At 52.0% G+C, this 17881-nt stretch overlaps 1 protein-coding gene across 1 annotated transcript; it reads right to left on the bottom strand.

Annotated features, from left to right (window-relative positions):
• Nucleotides 1-1282: 1282 nt before the first annotated feature.
• On the bottom strand, nucleotides 1283-16817 carry DEDD2 (death effector domain containing 2). The gene is made up of 4 exons (XM_016209262.2): nucleotides 15946-16817; nucleotides 14437-14559; nucleotides 11668-11808; nucleotides 1283-2509 (listed from the first exon to the last, which is right to left on the bottom strand). Exons 1-4 carry the CDS (start codon nucleotides 16271-16273, stop codon nucleotides 2118-2120), a joined length of 984 nt encoding a protein of 327 aa, XP_016064748.1. The 5' UTR covers nucleotides 16274-16817; the 3' UTR covers nucleotides 1283-2117.
• Nucleotides 16818-17881: the final 1064 nt, after the last annotated feature.

The following is a 17881-nucleotide window of genomic DNA, read 5'->3' as shown; positions in this document are numbered from 1 at the left end:
GGGGCCGGCGGGCGGGACGGGCCCAGGCAGGCGGTGGGGCTTGGAGCATGGAACTAAAGCAGAGGCCAAGCCTGAATTTGTCCACCATGGGGGCTGGTGGCACCCATCATTCACTAGGGGTGGAGGCAGGCACCATGGCCCGAGGAAGAGGCAGATCCTGGAATTTAGCCCAGCCAACAGGCAGCAGCTCCCACCCTTAAGTACAGTAAGCTCCCATTAAAATAGAGCCCAAGTTAAATCTGGGAAGGTCCTGAAAAGAAAGCCTACTTCTGCCCAGGCCAAGGAGAGTCCCACAGCTCAAGAGGAGAAAGAGCGCAGGAGCTGGTCTCCCTCCCCAGCCTGACTTGGTCCTCTAGGGGAGAGCTGCTTTCCATCCCACCCAAGCTGCTTTATCCCTCAGGCAAGTCACTTCCCCTCTCTCAGCCCATTTCCTGTAAAATCCCTACTTCACACAAGGGGCTAAGTATCAAATAGAACTTAAGTAGGTGCCCCATAGACCTTAGCTCCCTCCCAGAAAGGGTACAGGGACCGTCTGGGGTCACACAGCAACTAGCTGGACCAGGTCTTGACTCCTGGACAGGACTCAACTCCTAAACTTGCCACTTTATCCCCCATATACAGGTCAAGGGTTCAGGACAGGCTCCAGGTGTGGGCAGGTCCATCCCTTCCCCCACAAAAGGCCAGAAATTGGAATCCCTGCCCACCATGCCCCCAGCTTCCCAGTCCTGGTTCCCTTCCCCATCAGGAAGGAAAACCCTGGGTGCTGTGTAAGAAACTTGAGTTCCTAAGCCCATAAACAAGGAATGGGTCAAGAGTAGGAGGCCACAACCTCCTACAGCCACCGGGCAGCAGGAAGAAGTGTTTGGCCTCAGGAAGAGAAAGAACAGAGATCCAGATTTGAGAAGGTGACTGTCCAGAAGGTATGATAGGTGGGGAACCACCTGAAGAGGGGTTCTAGGCAAAGCGTAACTGCTCATCTCTGAGCTGTCAGTCTTGCAGATAGCTGGCCCATTTCACCGAACAAGTGAAAAATATTGGCACTCCCAAGGAGCAAAACAAGTGCAAATGGAGCTGGGAGGGTTTGTGACTCCAAGGCAGTATTTTCCTTTGACAGATGAGGAAACTGAGGCCCAGAGAGGAGAGCAAGCCTGTGGTAACAACTGGCAGATGATCTAGCATCCTGCTTACCTATCAGCCTGATACTGGGCCAGGAACTCCAGGATTGGTACTAGGCACAGCTCCTTCCTCCAGCCCATTAAGAAAGAGTCCCAGGGAGCCTTGATGCCCACCTATGCCCCTTCCAGGGCAGTTTTATTGATGCAATTTGTAAAAGACTTTTCCCATCGGCCCACAAGCCTTTGCCTTTCCCTTTCTGAGATGGCAGTTGGCTTCTGGTCCTGGCCCCATGGGCAGCAGCACACTTGGTCTGATACAGCTGGTAACACACGTGAGACACTCTGGGTGTAGGTCCTTGTGCAAGTCCACATCCAGCTCTGGGGAGCAGGAAAAGGTGAAGGGCCAGGTCTGTGTGTGAAAAGTGGGAAGAGCCCTGGCTGGCTGTAGAGATGTTGGGGCAAGGTGAGCAGGCCCCGTGTGTGCCCCAACTTCAGTGCCTGGTGCAGCTGAAGCCCAGGGTTGGGGGCGATAATATCAGAGATCCTGAGAGAGAAGCCCTTAGGCCAAAGAAGTGTGTGGAGCAGGCCAGGGCAGGAGCCCAGGGGAGACTTCAATGGGGGCAGTGTGTGTAAACCACCCAGGGTTGGGAACACAATGTGCAGGGGGCCTTTGGTGACTGTGTGGCTATGTCTCCTTCCCTTTGAGATCTGCATGCCTGAGCCCCTGGCCTCCTGGAGCTGAAGGAACACACCTGAGGGTGGGATGGGGGTAGTTTGGAAAGGAAACTCAGCTGGAAGTGGTTTAGGCTTCAGAGCCCACATCCTGTCAGAGGAACTGTCAAGGTGCAGGCTGTCAGGGGGCCTGGCCATCTGTCTGTCTCAGTCCTCAGAGCTGCTGGAGTGACAGTCCCCTAGGGGCAGAGATGGTCGTCTATCTTCGTCCTCCTGGGGTGAAGGTGGCCCGGAGGCTAGGAGGTGGGGTCAGTCCTGCCAGACCCAGGATCAGGAGGCCTCTGTTGGGCGCCGTCCCCCCTCCTCCTCCATCAGCAGCAGGCGGCGCCGGCCAGCCTCATAGTCAGCCTCGTCCACACTGACCAGCAGGCGGACAGCCTCCCGGCCCACAGCCTCTCGCAGAGCTTCAGTCAGGAATACACCCCGCAGGGCCTGCAACAGGGCGCCACTCAGGTAGTCCCCCCAGAAGGCGTCCAGGTAGGAGAGCTCAGAGAACTTGATGTCACACACCACGGAGCCTAGGTCTCGGGAGCGCAGCACTGCAGTGGCCTGCCCGAACACATCTAGCTGCCGTGCCAGCGCCTGGGGCCGCCGAGATGCCACACCCTGCTCCAAGGCTGGCCCATGTTCGCAGTACTCTGCTCGCACCCGGAGCCGGATGTCTAAGGAGAAAGAGGGACTCATCATCGAGGAGCTGACACCCAACACACTGCACAGGAGTCTGCCACCCCTCCTCCCTCCCTTGAGCCTCCCCTGCAGGCTCCTCCCACTACCCTGTGGGTTACACTGCACCTGACCCACATCCTTCCCACTTCTGGTAACCACACCCAAGTATGAGTGACACCCTCACACGGCTTCCCTCCTCTGGTCTGGCCTCTGTTACCTCCTGACCTGGCGCCCTCCTTCCTTTCACGTGCCCCACTTCCAGCCTTGCCTTGCTGCTCCCCCTCCTCCCCTACCTCAGGCAGGTTCCACCCAGTCCTGCCTCTCCTTAACCAGGGGATGCTCTGTCCCCAGTCCCCACAGGACTTGCTCCCTCACTTCCTTCAGGTCTTTGCTCAAATGTCACCTTCCCAATGAGGCTACCACAACCATCCCATTTAGAACTTCACAACCACCACCCTGGCCCCCGGCATTCCCAGTTTCCCATACCCTGCTCCATTTCTCCCAAGGTGCCTAGCACCTTTACACCTACTCTATGCTTTCCCTTCCTGTCATGCTTATCACCTGTCTCCCCACAATGTGAGCTCCCTGAAGGACAGCTTTTGGTCTGTTTTGTTTACTTCTATAGCCCCATGGCACACAGTAGGTGCTTTGTTCACTTTTATAGCCCCGTGGCACAGTAGTTGCTCATTCTGTATTTATGAAGGAATACATGAATGAACAACTTGCCTTAGACAACCAGCCTCACCCCTCTGCCACCTTCAACTAGTGAGATTCATGTGGAGCTAACCACATCCCCTGCCCCCCACCTACCAAGCAAGCACCAGACCCAGGAGACTCAAGGCTGGAGCTGGGCTGGCTCTACTGGAACCAAGTGCTCTCTTTCCACAGAGGCTGCTAAGATGGTGGGCTGTAAGCCCAGGGCTGCTGGGGCCCACTTTGCCCTCAGGAAGGGAGAAAATGAACCCTACACAGGGCCAATGATAGAAAGGGAAAGACTCCTGAGCTCATCACATGATACGCAGAGCACCTGGAGATTCAGCTACACTTTCTTGTCTGCTTAAGCCAGTCTGAGTTGCGTTTCTATCATTTACAACCCTGCCCTCATCCGCCCAAATGAGATGGCAGCCCTGTGCAGTGGACAGGACATGGGACTACTAACGTTATCCTTATAATGTGACCTTGGGCATATCGCCTCCCTTTGGGATTACTGAATTTGCACCTGTGAAATGGGGCTACTAACAGAACCTCTTCTTCACACATGGCACAGGCTGTCCCGAGGACCAGCTATAAGCTATAAATAACAGCAGTCCATAGCACAGAGCACTGACTATCTGCCAGGCACCACTCCACCTGCTAGGCTCCTCTGAATCCACAAACAACCCTGTGAGGCAGGCCCTATTATCACCCCCGCTGTACAGATGAGGAAATGGAGGCAAAGAGAAGTATAGTGATTTGTTCAATGTTGCATGTCAGGCAGTGGCAGCACATTATGAGGTTGCTGAACCTCCCATGCCCCAGAGAGCAGCTTCAGGTCAATGGAGCCAATTCGAACCCAGGCACTAACTGTGTGACCTGGGACAAGTCACAACCTCTTTGAGCTCAGGTTCCTGCCTAAACTAGGGGACAATCCCTGCTGTAAAGGGATGTTAAGAGGATTAAAAAAGCAAAGAACCTGGCTAGTGTGGCTCACTGGTTAAGCACTGACCCATGTACCAACAGGTCACTGGTTTGATTGCCGGTCAGGGCACATGCCCGGGTTGCAGGTTCAATCCCTGACCAGGACACATGTGGGAGACAACCAATTGATGTTTTTCTCTCTCTCTCTCTCTCTCTCTCTCAATCCCTTCCTCTCTGTAAGAAAATCAGTAAAATCTTAATTTAAAAAAAAAAAAAGAACAAAGAATAGAAACTAGCTGGCACAGTACACACACAGTGCCGACTGGGTGCCCCAAGAACGGCAGCCTCCAACAGTTCCGATGTGCCCCATGTGTCGAATGCTTTACCTCTGGGGATTCAGTAGGATCAGCAGGATCAGCCCCGTGTGTCACATTCAACCCATATGACAGATGAGGAAACTGAAGCTCTGGGAAGGGAAGTGTCATGTTCCGGCCTCCCTTCACCTTTCACAGACTGTGTGAACAGCAGAGCAGAAAGTAGAAGGCAGGTCCCTGCTCCCCAAGATGACTTCTCAGCACCACCCACTTCCTCCTCCCACCCCAAACCCCAGACCTTCCTCTTTCTGCCTCAAGGGGAACCTCACCCTCTCTGCTCAAGGCCCGGGGAAACCTGCCTGGCCTCAGCCCCCAGGACCTCCAATGGCATTCAGGCCTGGCTCCTCCATCCTAAGGACCAGATAAGACCTCTGGGCTCACATGCTTGACTCCTATGAATGTGTGACCATGCCCTCAATCAGCGTGGGCTGGGGAACAAGGGGACTAGGAGGAGCAGTGCCTGTCCAAGGCCATACAAGGCTGCTCAGTGGCAGAGGCACAGAGCCAGGTGGCAGAGTCCAACAGACCTTGAGGTGAGTCCCGGCTCTGCCACTCTCTAGCTGTGGGGCCTTGGGCATGTGACCTCACCTCTCTGAGCCTCAGTTTCCCCATCTGAAAAACATAAACAAACAAGAGGTCCCTGCTACACAGTGGGGTCATAAGGATTAAATGAGGCAACTTGTGAAATGCTTGACCCAGGGCCTACAATACAGAAGGCACTCAGAAACAGGAACTGCGATTTTTGACACCCACCTCTAATCCCACAGCCCCTGCCCAGGCCTTGCCCTCTCTTGCCTGGGATCCTGAGCCAAACTCCTCCCTCATATCCTTCAACCCTGGCTGTATCCTTCCATACCCTGTCCTCCAGTCCCAAGGGAAGTGCTCCCAGCCAAGCCTCACTTGCTCACAAAAGTGACCCGCCAGCCTCCACTGACCAGAATGGCCCCACTGAACAATACAATTCCTCAAAACACAGAATTGCCATATGATCCAGCAATTCTACTTGCGGGTATGTACCCAAAGGAAGTGAAATCAGGAACTTGAACAAATATTTGTACACCCATGTTCATAGCACCATTACTCACAAGAGCAAAGACAGAAACAATCCAAGCATCCACCAACAGATGAGTGGGTAAACAAAATGTGATACATACATGATATATAACATATACATTATATGGTATGATCAATATTATTCAGCTTTAAAAGGGAAGAAAATTCTGCTATGCTACTACATGGATGAACTTTGAAAACATTAAGCTAAGTAAAATAAGTCAGTCACAAAAGGACAAATATGTATGATTCCACTTGTATGAGGTACCTAGAATAGCCAAATTCATGGAGACAGAAAGTGGAACAGAGGTTGCGAGAGGCCAAGGGGAAAAGGAGCTGGGGAGTGTCTAATGGGGACAGTGTTTCGGTTGGTGAGACAAAAAAGTTAGGAAGCTGGATGGTGGTGATAGCTGTGCAACAATGTGAATGCACTTAATGCCACAAAATTGTATACTTAAAAATGGCTAAAACGGTAAATTTTATGTTACGCATATTTTACCACAATTTTTAAAAATAAATGAACAATGTATTTCAAAAATAAAAGTAAAAAATAAATGGCCCCACTCACCCACCACGTCCTGCCCACGTGAATCCCTCCCAGTTCACCCCTCTCCCCAACACGAACTGCTACTAGACCTGTGGCATATACTGTCTATTCACCCAGAGGCCACCCCACAACATGCGGGGTGGTGTTTAGAAGTAGGACAGAACCAGGGTAGAGTCGTGTGTCTCATTCATTCTTCCATTCAACAGCTATTTACTGAGTGCCAGCAACGTGGGAGTGACACGAGCACCCCACGCACAGGTGGCACTGGAAGACATGGAACCCCCACTTAGGGAGCACTTGCCATGTGCCTGGCCCTACCCAAGCCTTTTCCCTATCTTGGGTCCCTGAGTCCTCACAGACCTTCATTCTCCCCATTTACAGACGAGAGAATCCTTCACCAGACCATGGTCCAACCCTGGTCCAGAATGCAAGAGGAAGCGCACAGAAGCTGTGCATTATCTGAACTGCCACTCCACCACGGGCCCTGGGTCACAGCACATGTGCAATCTCCCCTTGACTCCTGACCAAAATAATGTGATAGCAATAGGAGACACCTCTATAATACTTCCTGCAAAATGGGAGGGACTTCTCACATGCTGACACACACCTCACACCTACTGACCCTTTTGATGATCCCTGCAACCTTGTAAGGCAGTGCTATTATCCCTTTCTGCAGATGGGAAAACTGTGGCACAGGGGATGAGTCACCTGCCCATGGCCACAAACACAGGAAGTGGCAGGGCTGGAATTCCAACTGAGGTGCCTGGCTGCAGAGGCTGAGCTCTTAACTACCCCTATCCTGTTTGCTGCCTCTTACAACCATACACAGAAATCTGTAATTAAAAGACATCCCGAGGGTGGGGAGAGAAAATTATAGAGAACAAGGTGTAATTTAGATTGAAATGATCAGAGAGGACCTCTCCAGGAAATGATATCGGAAGTGAAATGTGAATGTGGACAAATAGGTTGAGACACAAAAGCAGGAGAGAAGAGTAGCATTTCCAGAAGAGAAGCCGACACATGAATATCCACAGGCAGAAAACAAACCTGGGACGTTCACAGCCTGACACCCAGTGTGGCTGGATCACAGTGGAGAAGGGCACAAGGGGACAAATGGAGGTGAGGAACCCACCATGTCCTGGCAGGCCATGGCAGGGAGTCTGGGATCTCCCGAGGTGACCGCACCTCTCTGCACTTCAATGGCCTCCTGTGTGAGACACCCTCACCCCAGCACCTGCTCTCATGGACCCACTGTGAGGGTTACATGGCAGGATGCAGGCAAAGAGCTGAGGCCAAGTGCAGCAGGGTATCAGAGACAGGGCCAGGGCAGCAGCTGGGGAAGCCGAAGGTGGCTGGCCCAAGGACGGAAGGAGCAGACATGGAGAGAGTGGATGGCTGGCCCGGGTGTGACAGTGAGGGGAAGGCAAAAAGAGCACCCAGCACACTTGTGACCTGGGCTGAGGGCTGGCTGAGTTGTTTCCTGTGGCCATGAACACCAAGACTTTGTCAACAGTGCCTCTCCACTTGGGCAGCTATAGGGAAATGCTCCCTGCTCCCAGGACAGAGGGTGAGGGTATGTCTTCCTAGAGAGGAGAACTATTCCTGTTTCCTGCACTCGGGTGGGCTCCAGAATCCTCTGCTCCCCCAAACCCATGCAACATTGGTCTTTCTTTTGGGGCAGAGGAAAATGAGAGGGACTTCTCAGTGAGGGACCAGGAGAGATATGAGGGCCAAGCCCAGGACCAGGAGAGCAGCTGAGCAGCCTTGCATACCAGTCCCTGTGCTAGGTGTGGCTCGGGGCCAGAGATACACTTGGATCTTCTCTCTGGGAGTTCCTAGTAGAAGGGCTGGGGGCAAAAAGGACCTGCGCTCCCATGTTGCATGGTGGAGGGAGGTAGCCAATGTGCTCCAATGGAAAGACCCCTGCCGTCCACTGCCACACAGGGTCAGGACCACCCTCCTCTGGACAACAGTAGGACGCCTCCCTTTCTCCAGTCTCTTCCCCAAGACACAGCCAGAGTCTAGGTGTCAAATGTTCTTCAATCTTGAACTAATGGATCAAGACAATGAGAAGCTGCTGCCAATGTCAGAGGAAGGTTAAGAACACACATCACCACCTAAGAAGTGAGCATCAGCTCGGCTGGGTGTGGCTCAGCGGTTGAACATTGACCTAGGATCCAGGAGATCGTGGTCTGATTCCTGGTCAGGGCACATGATGGGGTTGGAGACTCGATCCCCAGCAAGGAAGGGTAGTGCAGGAGGCAGCCGATCAATGACTCTCTCATCATTGATGTTTCTATCTTTTTCTCCCTCTCCCTTCCTCTCTCTGAAATCAATAAAAATATATTTTTTTAAAAAAAGTGAGCTTGGAAAAAACAAAACACCAAACCAGAATATGATCAAGCCTCTTGAGCCCTAACTACCAATTTTTAGGAGATATAGGCAACAGGGGAACATATTCAATCAACCCTACCACAGGAAGCATTAGCAAAATCCAGTCTTTGGGAAAGGCTATGAGACAAACACAATGCAAGGGGGAAAGAGAGAAAACAGAGGTGGTGAGGAAATACCATAGATTAGGAGAGACTCAGGAGAACCAATACTCATGAGACAACTGGAAATGTAAGCGCTGATTAGATATTTGATATTAAGACATTATTGTTAATTTCTTAAAAGACCTCTTACCTTTGAGAGGTATACAGTGAAAAACCTACAGATGAAATAACAGGACACCTAGAACTAACGCCCAAACAATATGGCTGATGAAATGAGATCAGCCACAAGTTGACAACTACTAAAACCGGGTGACAGGAGATGGGGTTCATGACGTTAGTCTGCTGCTTCTCTATCTTCTCCACAGAAAGCATTGAGGGAAAAGCAAAGCTCAGCCCATCATTCAAATCCTCTATCTGCTTTCTATCAATTTAAAAAAATGTGAAGCCCTGGCCCATGGCTCACAGGCTCTGCCCTCGCCTCCTAGCAGCCTCGCCTTGCTCCCTCCGTTCCAGCCTTGTCAGCCTTCCCGCCACCCCCCTTCACCACTACTGGTACACTTCCTCTTGGGCCTGAGCTCCTGCTATCTCTTCTATCTGGAACATTCTACCCCAGCCATCCAAGTGCTCTTCTGAGAGGTCTTCCTAGACCACCCTATCTAGAAACTATGTCTAGAGCCGCTTTTTTCAGCACTCTCTTGCCCTGCTTTCTCTTCTCAGCTGACATCTGACATCTCTCTTGGCTTTCTCCTCCCACCAGAACTCAAGGTCCTTGAAGGCAAGAGCCTCCAGTCCCTGCTGCACCTAGCGTGAGCACTCTATAAATATATGGAATTACCCAATGAAAAAACCCAAGTTTCAGCCCAGCCCCAGCCCTGCACAATGGGGACCATGATTCCTATACCTCAACACTGTCTTGAAAATTCAAGGTCAGACAGATAGCACGCCCAGCAAAGTGCCCAGTGATGGCCCTGAGAGGGACATGGAAACACAGAGGTCCTGGGTCCAAGCCCAGGACTCCCACCCAACCCTCTGTTCCCCCTTTCTTACACTCTACGACCCTCGGGAGTTCAGTCTGGTTCTACCCCTCAGTGGACAGCAGCTAACTGGGGGCCACCCCCCACAGCTGTCACAGGTGAGAAGGGCGCAAGAACAGCAGGATCCTTCCTCATTCAGGTCTGGTGGGGCCTCCTTTCACCCCTGGGACTGGGCCTCATTAAAGGTAAACCATCTCCGCTTTCAGAGGGAAAAACTAAGCCCTACTGGGGAGCGCCTGGCTCCAGCCCCACCCCGCCTGATGAGTCAGCAGTCAGACCTGCTTACCCATCCTCCCTATCAAGTGCCAGCCGCACCCCATGAACTACCTCCCTGCCCTCAAGGAAGAGACCTGAAGCTTCTACTGGCAAAACCCCTCCCCAGGCTCTGCTTGGCCTGCTCCCTAGGCCGGCAATGACTCCCTAGGCAGCCCAGCCAGCCTGGTGGCTCTGGTAATTACCCCTGACCGGGGGAAGAGTCACGACCAGGCAGCCATTGCTCAAGTTCGTGGCTGTCTGAGGACACAGTCTAGCTCTATTGGTCTGTTCCTCCTGACCTGCCCTGCACAGGTATCTGCAGTCTCATCTATGGGGTGGATGTGTCACCATAGCCTGAGGGGCGAGGCTGGGCACTGGGAGGTGGCAAGCATGGCTGCTCTGTGGGCTGAAGGAGGCTCTGCAGATGGCGAGAGGAAGCACCCTGGACCAAGGTCTTCTGGGGAATGCAGAGCTGCTTTAACCTCGGACCTTCCCGCCTGTAATTCCACCAGAGCATCTCACCACCTGATCCCACGTCCACAGGCTTGCCCAACTCAGAGTGTGTACCAGAGATATGAGCAGAGAGGGGGAGTGTGTAAGAGAGTGTGCCCACACAGGCCTGGGTCCTTCCCTCAGATAGGTGGACTTTCTCGAAGGCAATGTCTGACGAGGACTTTCCACAGCAGAGTCCTCCCAACACACCCAACCTAACCTGTCTGCAGATCCAGTCAGCTCTACATTTATTTCCTTAGTCCATCCCCTTCTGGCCTTCTCCAATGTGACCAACATAGGCCAGACCTCTCCTTCTTGCTGGACTGGGCAGCCTTGTCACTCATTTCCCTGCTCCCGCTTTTACTTAACAGACACCTGACAGGGCACATACCATGTGCCCAGAGTTGATCTAAGTACTTTACAAGTCATAACACATTTACTGTTTTTCCAGATACAGTCAAGACCCTTTAAAACCAGGTACCAGATTACCTCACCCCCCCTCAAATCCCTTGATAGCACCTGCTGCATAGAATAAAAGCCCAATTCCCACCCGCTCGGAGGCCTGCAGGCTACTCCATCCAATCCCCAGCCTCTCTTGGAGGAGCTTATTATCTAAAGTGAGCTTCAGTTTCACTGGTCTGTCACTCTACTAGAAAGAAGGTCACTTCCACTAGGGCAGGGTCCTCACTGCTGTTCCCGCCTCAAGCACATGGTGCAGTGACAGGGAGAAGAGAAAACTGGTAAACAGCAAGGGCCCAGGCCAGATGCTGCTCCAAGTGTATTATGTGTGTTAACTCATTTTCTCTCTCAACAATCCAAGCTGGAAGGTACCATCATCAGCCTCCGTTTACAGACGTGCAAACTGAGGCACAGAGGGGTTCAGTCACCTCCCAAGATCAAACAGCCTATTTAATTGCTAAGGCCAACAGGTAAATCGGGCAATTTGTCACAGGGCCCTGTTTCCACCCCTGCATTACTTCACCCCTGCTGAATAAATACACCCTTGCAGATGTGTGCTGCACAAACAAATGAAACTGGGCAGCAGAGTGTCAGGGAGGCTTCCTAGGGGAGGTAGTACAGGATGTGACCCTTCAACTACAGATAAACAAGATGAACAGAGGAACAAGGACCCCACTGTGCTAAACAGAGGGACAAGAACTGCTGCCCTCCTGCCAGGTGTCACTAGTTGTGCCAAACCCCAGACAAGTACCAATTCCTCCTGTCCTCTGGCTCAGCAGCCTGCCACGGACATGGTACATGCATTCCCCAAGGCCCACAGACACCTACCACAGGTCACTTTGCCTTCCGAGGTGGGCTTGGCCTGCTCTTGCTGCTGCTGGGGGGCAGCTGGGCCCCCTCTCCGCCGCCGTCTGGCACCACCACTGGGCCGGCCCCGACTCCGCCGCTGCCGCTTGGTTGGGGGGGAGCCTGAGAAAAATGGGGTGGTTGAGGACAAGATGACAGGTAGAGCACCAAGGCAGGTGCCTGGGGAAGGGTTCACAGCTGGTCTCTGCGGTGAGGCCCTGTGCCTCAGAGCCTTGTCCTTAAGATGGGGATTAAGGACAACCTAGCATCACCCAGAAGGGCAGACAAGCACACATGCACCCGGCAACCCCACTCCCAGGTGTGACCATACAGAAACTCCTGCACTCACACCAGTACGGCAGAGGCCACAGGCGTTATTCATAGCTTATAAGAGCACACACTTGGAAACAATGTAAATGTGCATGTGGCAAAGAGGATACAGAGCCATTCCAGGATAGACTGGTTAGTGAAGTAAACCAAGGTGCAAAAGAGGCGTGTACAGCTTGCTACACTCCACATAAGAAAGGAGAGGACACAAGTATATCCCTATTTGCCATTCTTGCAAGGGGAACACTGTAAGGATACATTAGAAATGAGTGAAACTGATTATTTACTGGAGGGGGGACAACAGTGGAAGGGATACTTCTAAGAACACCTTTTTTACACACTTAAGTTCTGACATAGTCAAAAAAATTTTAAAAGATAAAAGAAACAAAATTGAACACAGACAGGAACAAACGAACCTAACTATGTATATAATTGGTAACATAAACAGGTGGACAAAATAATTATTTCAAGTTACTTATAAAAACATTCTGAAGGCAAACTCTCAATGGGATATACTCCCAAGGACCATAACTACAAATATGTGGCTTCCTTCATAGCGTCAGCAGTCGTATTGACATCGTAATTTTGAAGCTATTTTTTTACTGTTGTAAAATTAAACAAATAAATCCATCTCTCAATGTTACTAAGAACTAAGATTTTCAGTATAAGAAAAAAAATCCTTATGTGTTCATTTCGAATTAAAAATACTAATATGAACTTTTTAAAAGAACAGTTTCTAACAGACCCAGCACCCAGATCTTGGTCTCTAAATACCACTGCTTCTAAAGGAAACCAGGCTTCTGAAAGCAACTGATTCCAGGGCTAGGGAAGGAAAAGCACAGGTGAGTGCCACATCTTACAGTGCCACACAGCAGGAAGTGCCCAGTGCATGATGGAGACTCATCAAAAAGACACAGGAGCTAGCCTATTTGAACATCAGAAAGAGTGACTAATTGATCATAACACAGTAAATAAATAAGAATGCATGAGTCCACATTGATACTCTCCACCAAAAAAAAAGGGGGGGTACAGAGTTGGAAAGAAAAACTCCTCTTGAAAAAATGCCAGCTAACAGATGTAGAAAAATGAAAGAATTAGAAAAATCACCACTTTCCAATCACCAATGTAATAACTGGGTCAGGTGGGAATCACCATTGGATGCTAAGCCCACTGGAGATGCGCCTGAACAGGATGTGCCAGTGTCATCCCACAGATTGTTTACTAACCATAAAGGGGCGAAAATGTCACTTGGCAAAGGACAAATATGGCAGACACCCCTTAACCAAGTGATCAAGCTTGCCCACTCACGACAGGAAAACCAGACCTTCTGCCTCCTGATGTGCTCCAATGCAAAGCACACCAACCGCATCAACCCAGGAGCATCCCTGCCAAAAACGTGGGACCTAAACCAAATCAAGCCTCCAGACCCACTTCCCACTTCACAGGAAATATAGAGGGCAAAGGGACGAGTTAAACATCATTAGGAAATTATTAGACACTTCCAGAAATAATGGGGACATTCTATAAAACAACTGGCCTAGTAGGGGTCAGGAAGTCCATGTCATGGGATAAAAAGAAAAAGGTATGGGTGGGGGAGGAGTTTCACTTTAGTAAGAGGTTAAGGAGACGTAGGAACTGAATTCATAACAACTCAACTATGAGTGGATCCTGAAAATGGAGACAATCTTACAAGGGACATGAAAATGGACCATTAGGATATCAGAGAATTAGTGTTTACATTCTTAAGGTATGATAATGGTTCTGAAGTGGTAGGGGAAAATCTCATTTTCAGGGGAGGCTTGCTGATTAGGGGTAAAGTGTCCTGATGCCTGGAATTTACTTTCAAAGAGGTCAACAACAACAAAAACAGAACAATGTAGAAATTCATGTAAAGCAAAAACGGCAAAATGAATCTAAAATTACTGAATCTAGGAAGATAATAAACCTCAGAAACATGTTCAGCACAGACACCCATGTGAAGAATGAACCCATGAAGTGATGCCATTTAGATGAAATCTAAAACCACAAGAACAACTCCACACATTGCTTCTGGACACATGCTTTTGTAGGAATAACAAACACACAAAGCAAAAATGAGACAGAATGCCCAGTTGGTGTGGCTCAGTGGTTGAGCGTCGACCCATGAACCTGGAGGTCATGGTTCAATTCCCAGTCAGGGCGCATGCCTGGGTTGCAGGCTCGATTCCCAGTAGGGGGCATGCAGGAGGCAGCCAATTGATGCTTCTCTCTCATCATTGATGTTTCCTCTCTCCCTCTCCCTTCCTCTCTCTAAAATCAATTTTTAAAAAAAGAGGCAGAATGACCCCTTGGGCCCCTTCCTTGATGGGGCAGAATGAAGGAGGCTTATCAGGGTTCAGAAGGAAAAGAGAGAAACTGCCTTTATAACCACCCGGCTGGGCTCACCTGTCTCCCACTGGCCCTGCTGAGCATCTGAAGAACTGCTTGACTGCCGACGCCGACGGCAGCTGCCCTCTGTCCTCTTTGTAGAAGAGCTGGAGGTGCCATAGTTGTAGCGTTCTGGTGACACTAGGGATAGAGAAAAATGGAAAGAAGTAATGCACAGCTTCTGGCCCCTCCCAGGCCCAGCCTCCAATTCCACCCCCTGAGATGAATACCTGAGTTCCCCAGAGGTCAGAGTCCAGACACCCATTCCCTCTCCAACACCTCCTGCCCAGTAGTTGCTTGATGCCTCCTGACATAGAGGAGGACTCAGAGTTATTCTGTAAACTGAGTCATGGTAAGGAACCCTGCAATGTTGCCCACCATGAACTGCCCCGCCCCCAACTCTCCTTGAGGCCCGAAGAAGTAAGCAGGCCTCTTTTCAGGCTCCCCAAATCTTCCTTCCAGAGCCTTGACCTTCAGACACATTTTTCCAAAAGCGCTGTCAGTTCTTCCCTAGCACTGTCCAAATCCCATGGGCTTATTCTGGGCAGGGGAGCCTCACAATCCCCCTCTCCAAACTAGCCCCTGCATCTCGCCAAGTAATCCCGCTAAGGCCTCAACAGCCTTGGCCTATACACAACAGCCTGTGCCTTAAGCCCTCCCAGCTCCTGGCCTTCTCAAGACTGCTGTCCTTCCCTCACAAGGATTAAGGACATCCACTCTGGACACAAACCAGCTGAGTGTGAATCCTAGCTCTCACTTTCTAGCTGTGTTATCTGCAAGCCCCTGTAATGTGGCTTCTCACCTACATCTCTGCCCTTTCTTTAGTCCCCTCTGCTCCTGCCACACTTGCCTCTGATGATGCCAAACTCATTCCTGTCTCAGGGGTTCAAAGCTTGCCTTTCCCTCTCCCTGGAATTTTCTATTCAGTGGCAGCAGTGCAGCCTTCTCAGAAAGGTCTTGGCTGGTTATCCAATCTAAGGGGGCCTCCCTTCACTTAGAACTCCCTACTCTCTATGTACCATTATTTTGTTTTAGTCTTTCTATAATCATATGTAAAGTTGTTTATCTGTTTTAATACCAGATTCCCCCAATAAATATAAGCCTCATGTAGGTAGCACTTTGTCAGTCTGGTCACCTTGTACCTCCTGTGCCCAGCACACAGTTTTAACATGTGAGCAAGCTGCTTAACTTCTCTGAACCAATTGCTGCCCTGTACAGTGAGACAGTAACAGTACTTCCTCATGGGATTACCAGAAGGATATAAAGGGATAGTTCATATAAAGGGCTTACTCTGTGTCTGGCATGAAACAAGCCCTCCATAAACAGTGGTCACAAACATTACTGATGTGGCCAAATTCCACAAGCTCGCTCCTCCCTAAGCTCGCTTCTCCCTCTAGTTTCTCACTGATACTCTGGGAGGAGGGGGTACTGGGATGGGACAAAGGCTGTCTGATACTGTCCATATCAAGGCACCTCGGGGGCCCAGACGCAGAGCAAGGCCCTCTCCCCACCGGAAGTCAACCATACCTGGCCGGCGCCGCCGGCGCGCCAGGTGCGGCAGCAAGTCCTGCCGGGCCAGCACTCGCAGGAGTTGCCCCAGGAGGCGCAGGTTGCTCTCGTCGCACTGCCCGCGGCGCTCCAGCTCCAGAAGCAGCTCCAGGCCGCTACGGGTGTGAGACAAGCCGCCGGCGGCGCCGGGGGCCTCGTCCAGCAGGAAAGCCAGCAGATCCAGTTCGCATTCGGTCAGCTGCCCGCCCACCACCTCGAACATACGATGAAGCGACAGCATCCCGTAGTAGTCCAGGCACTCGTCCTCCTCCCAGCTCGGGGCAGGGGTCGACCCAGACAGCGCCATACCCGGGGGAGGGGGTCGGAACAAGCTCGAACCAGGGCCTAGAACCCACTCAGCGGGGAGGGGGCAGTGGTCAGCGACGTGGGGGCCCAAACGCCACCCCCGCCAGTGCGTCGCGACCCGCGAGGCAGCTCTACCCTCACACCCTAGCCGTCTCAGCCTCCCCCTTCCCCCGGAAGGGAATGGTATCGTCCGAGGTCCCCTAATAAGAGGTCGAGACACCAGACCTCACTCGACCTCCGACCGGTCGGGCCTGCAGAGCCCGGGCGCCCCTCCCGAGGTGGTATGTTCCGAACCAGCCTCCGGAACCAACCACGCGATTCGGTCCGAACGAGCCTGAGGGCCCACCCCAGGGCACCCAGCCGACTGGCCCTTTGACTCTGGGTAGTACCGCCGGACATGCCCCTGGGCTCCGTCCAGCGATGCTCTCCGATCGGCCCCACGGCTCCCCACCAGTGGTGCCGTCCGAAAATGACGCTCAGGCCCCTACAAGTGGGACCGACCAAAGGAGCACAGGTGGTGCTGTCCAAATCCGACCCCCTCGCCCAGTGTGAATGGTACCGCCCTCTCCCCAGCACCCAGGTGGTTCCGTCTACCCTCCACCAGTCGCCCTTAGGCCCCTCTGGATCCTCACCTGAATCTCGCGTCAGATGACTCCTGGGCGACGGCGGCAGCCACTTGTTTTGGATCTTTCTGGCACCTTCTCTATTATTACGCCTGCGTCACCTCGCCCCTCCTCCTTCCTCCAACTCGCGCAGGTGCGACCGCCACGCCCCTTAGGCGCAAGCGCAGAGCGAGGCTTCTAAGCCCCACCCCTCAGGGCCCGCCCCCAACCGTAGCCGCTGAGCCGGCCAGTGCTGCGCCTGCGCAGAGCGAGAGTAGTTCCGCGTTTGGGTTGGACTTGGGACAGGGTTGCTGCCAGTCCGTGATTTAAACCGCCGGGTCGTTGTTGCCTCACGTCACGACCTTTTGGAACTACTCATCTCATGGACTACAACAGCCCCCTCGTAATCACGACCTAGACGCCCACATTACCACTGCCCCCAACTATCCATGGCAAAAGACCACAATCACGACCGACCTCGGGGTAGTGCCCAGGCCCTGAAGATCAAGACTTGGACTCTCCTCCTTTAGGGTGCCCCTTACTCCTAATGGCAGCCAGGAACCTGCAACCCAACTGTGCTATCTCATGATCTCAACAGGAATCCCTCAACATCCAACAAAACCCCCAACACCCATCTATAAATTCCTTCCCCTGATCAAGATAAGGGCTCCTCCATCTCATGTTAGGAACCAATACCTCCTTCCTGATTGCAATAGGCCTCTCCGTCCCAGCTGTGCACCTCCTAACGGCACCCACCACGAACACCCCTCCCCCCATAACCCCTTCCAGTCTCTGCCGTCCAAGGTCACAGGACCACCCAATACCCTCTCTAACCTGCACCTATGAGTTTCTCTCTGGGGAGAGCAGGTCTCTTAGAAGAGTTGGAGTCCAGGCTGCTTGTATAACCGTACTCCTCACGGCAGAGCCTTAGGCGTGGCTGTCCTCCCCCCCCCCCCTTAAGTGACTCAAGGTCGGGGCCCGCACCTGTCCTCTCCTGGACCGGTTCC

The sequence above is a fragment of the Miniopterus natalensis genome, chromosome 18, assembly GCF_054644295.1.
Source record: "Miniopterus natalensis isolate mMinNat1 chromosome 18, mMinNat1.hap1, whole genome shotgun sequence".
NCBI classification, from domain to species: Eukaryota; Metazoa; Chordata; class Mammalia; order Chiroptera; family Miniopteridae; genus Miniopterus; species Miniopterus natalensis.
This window is presented reverse-complemented; position numbering and strand designations above follow the sequence as displayed.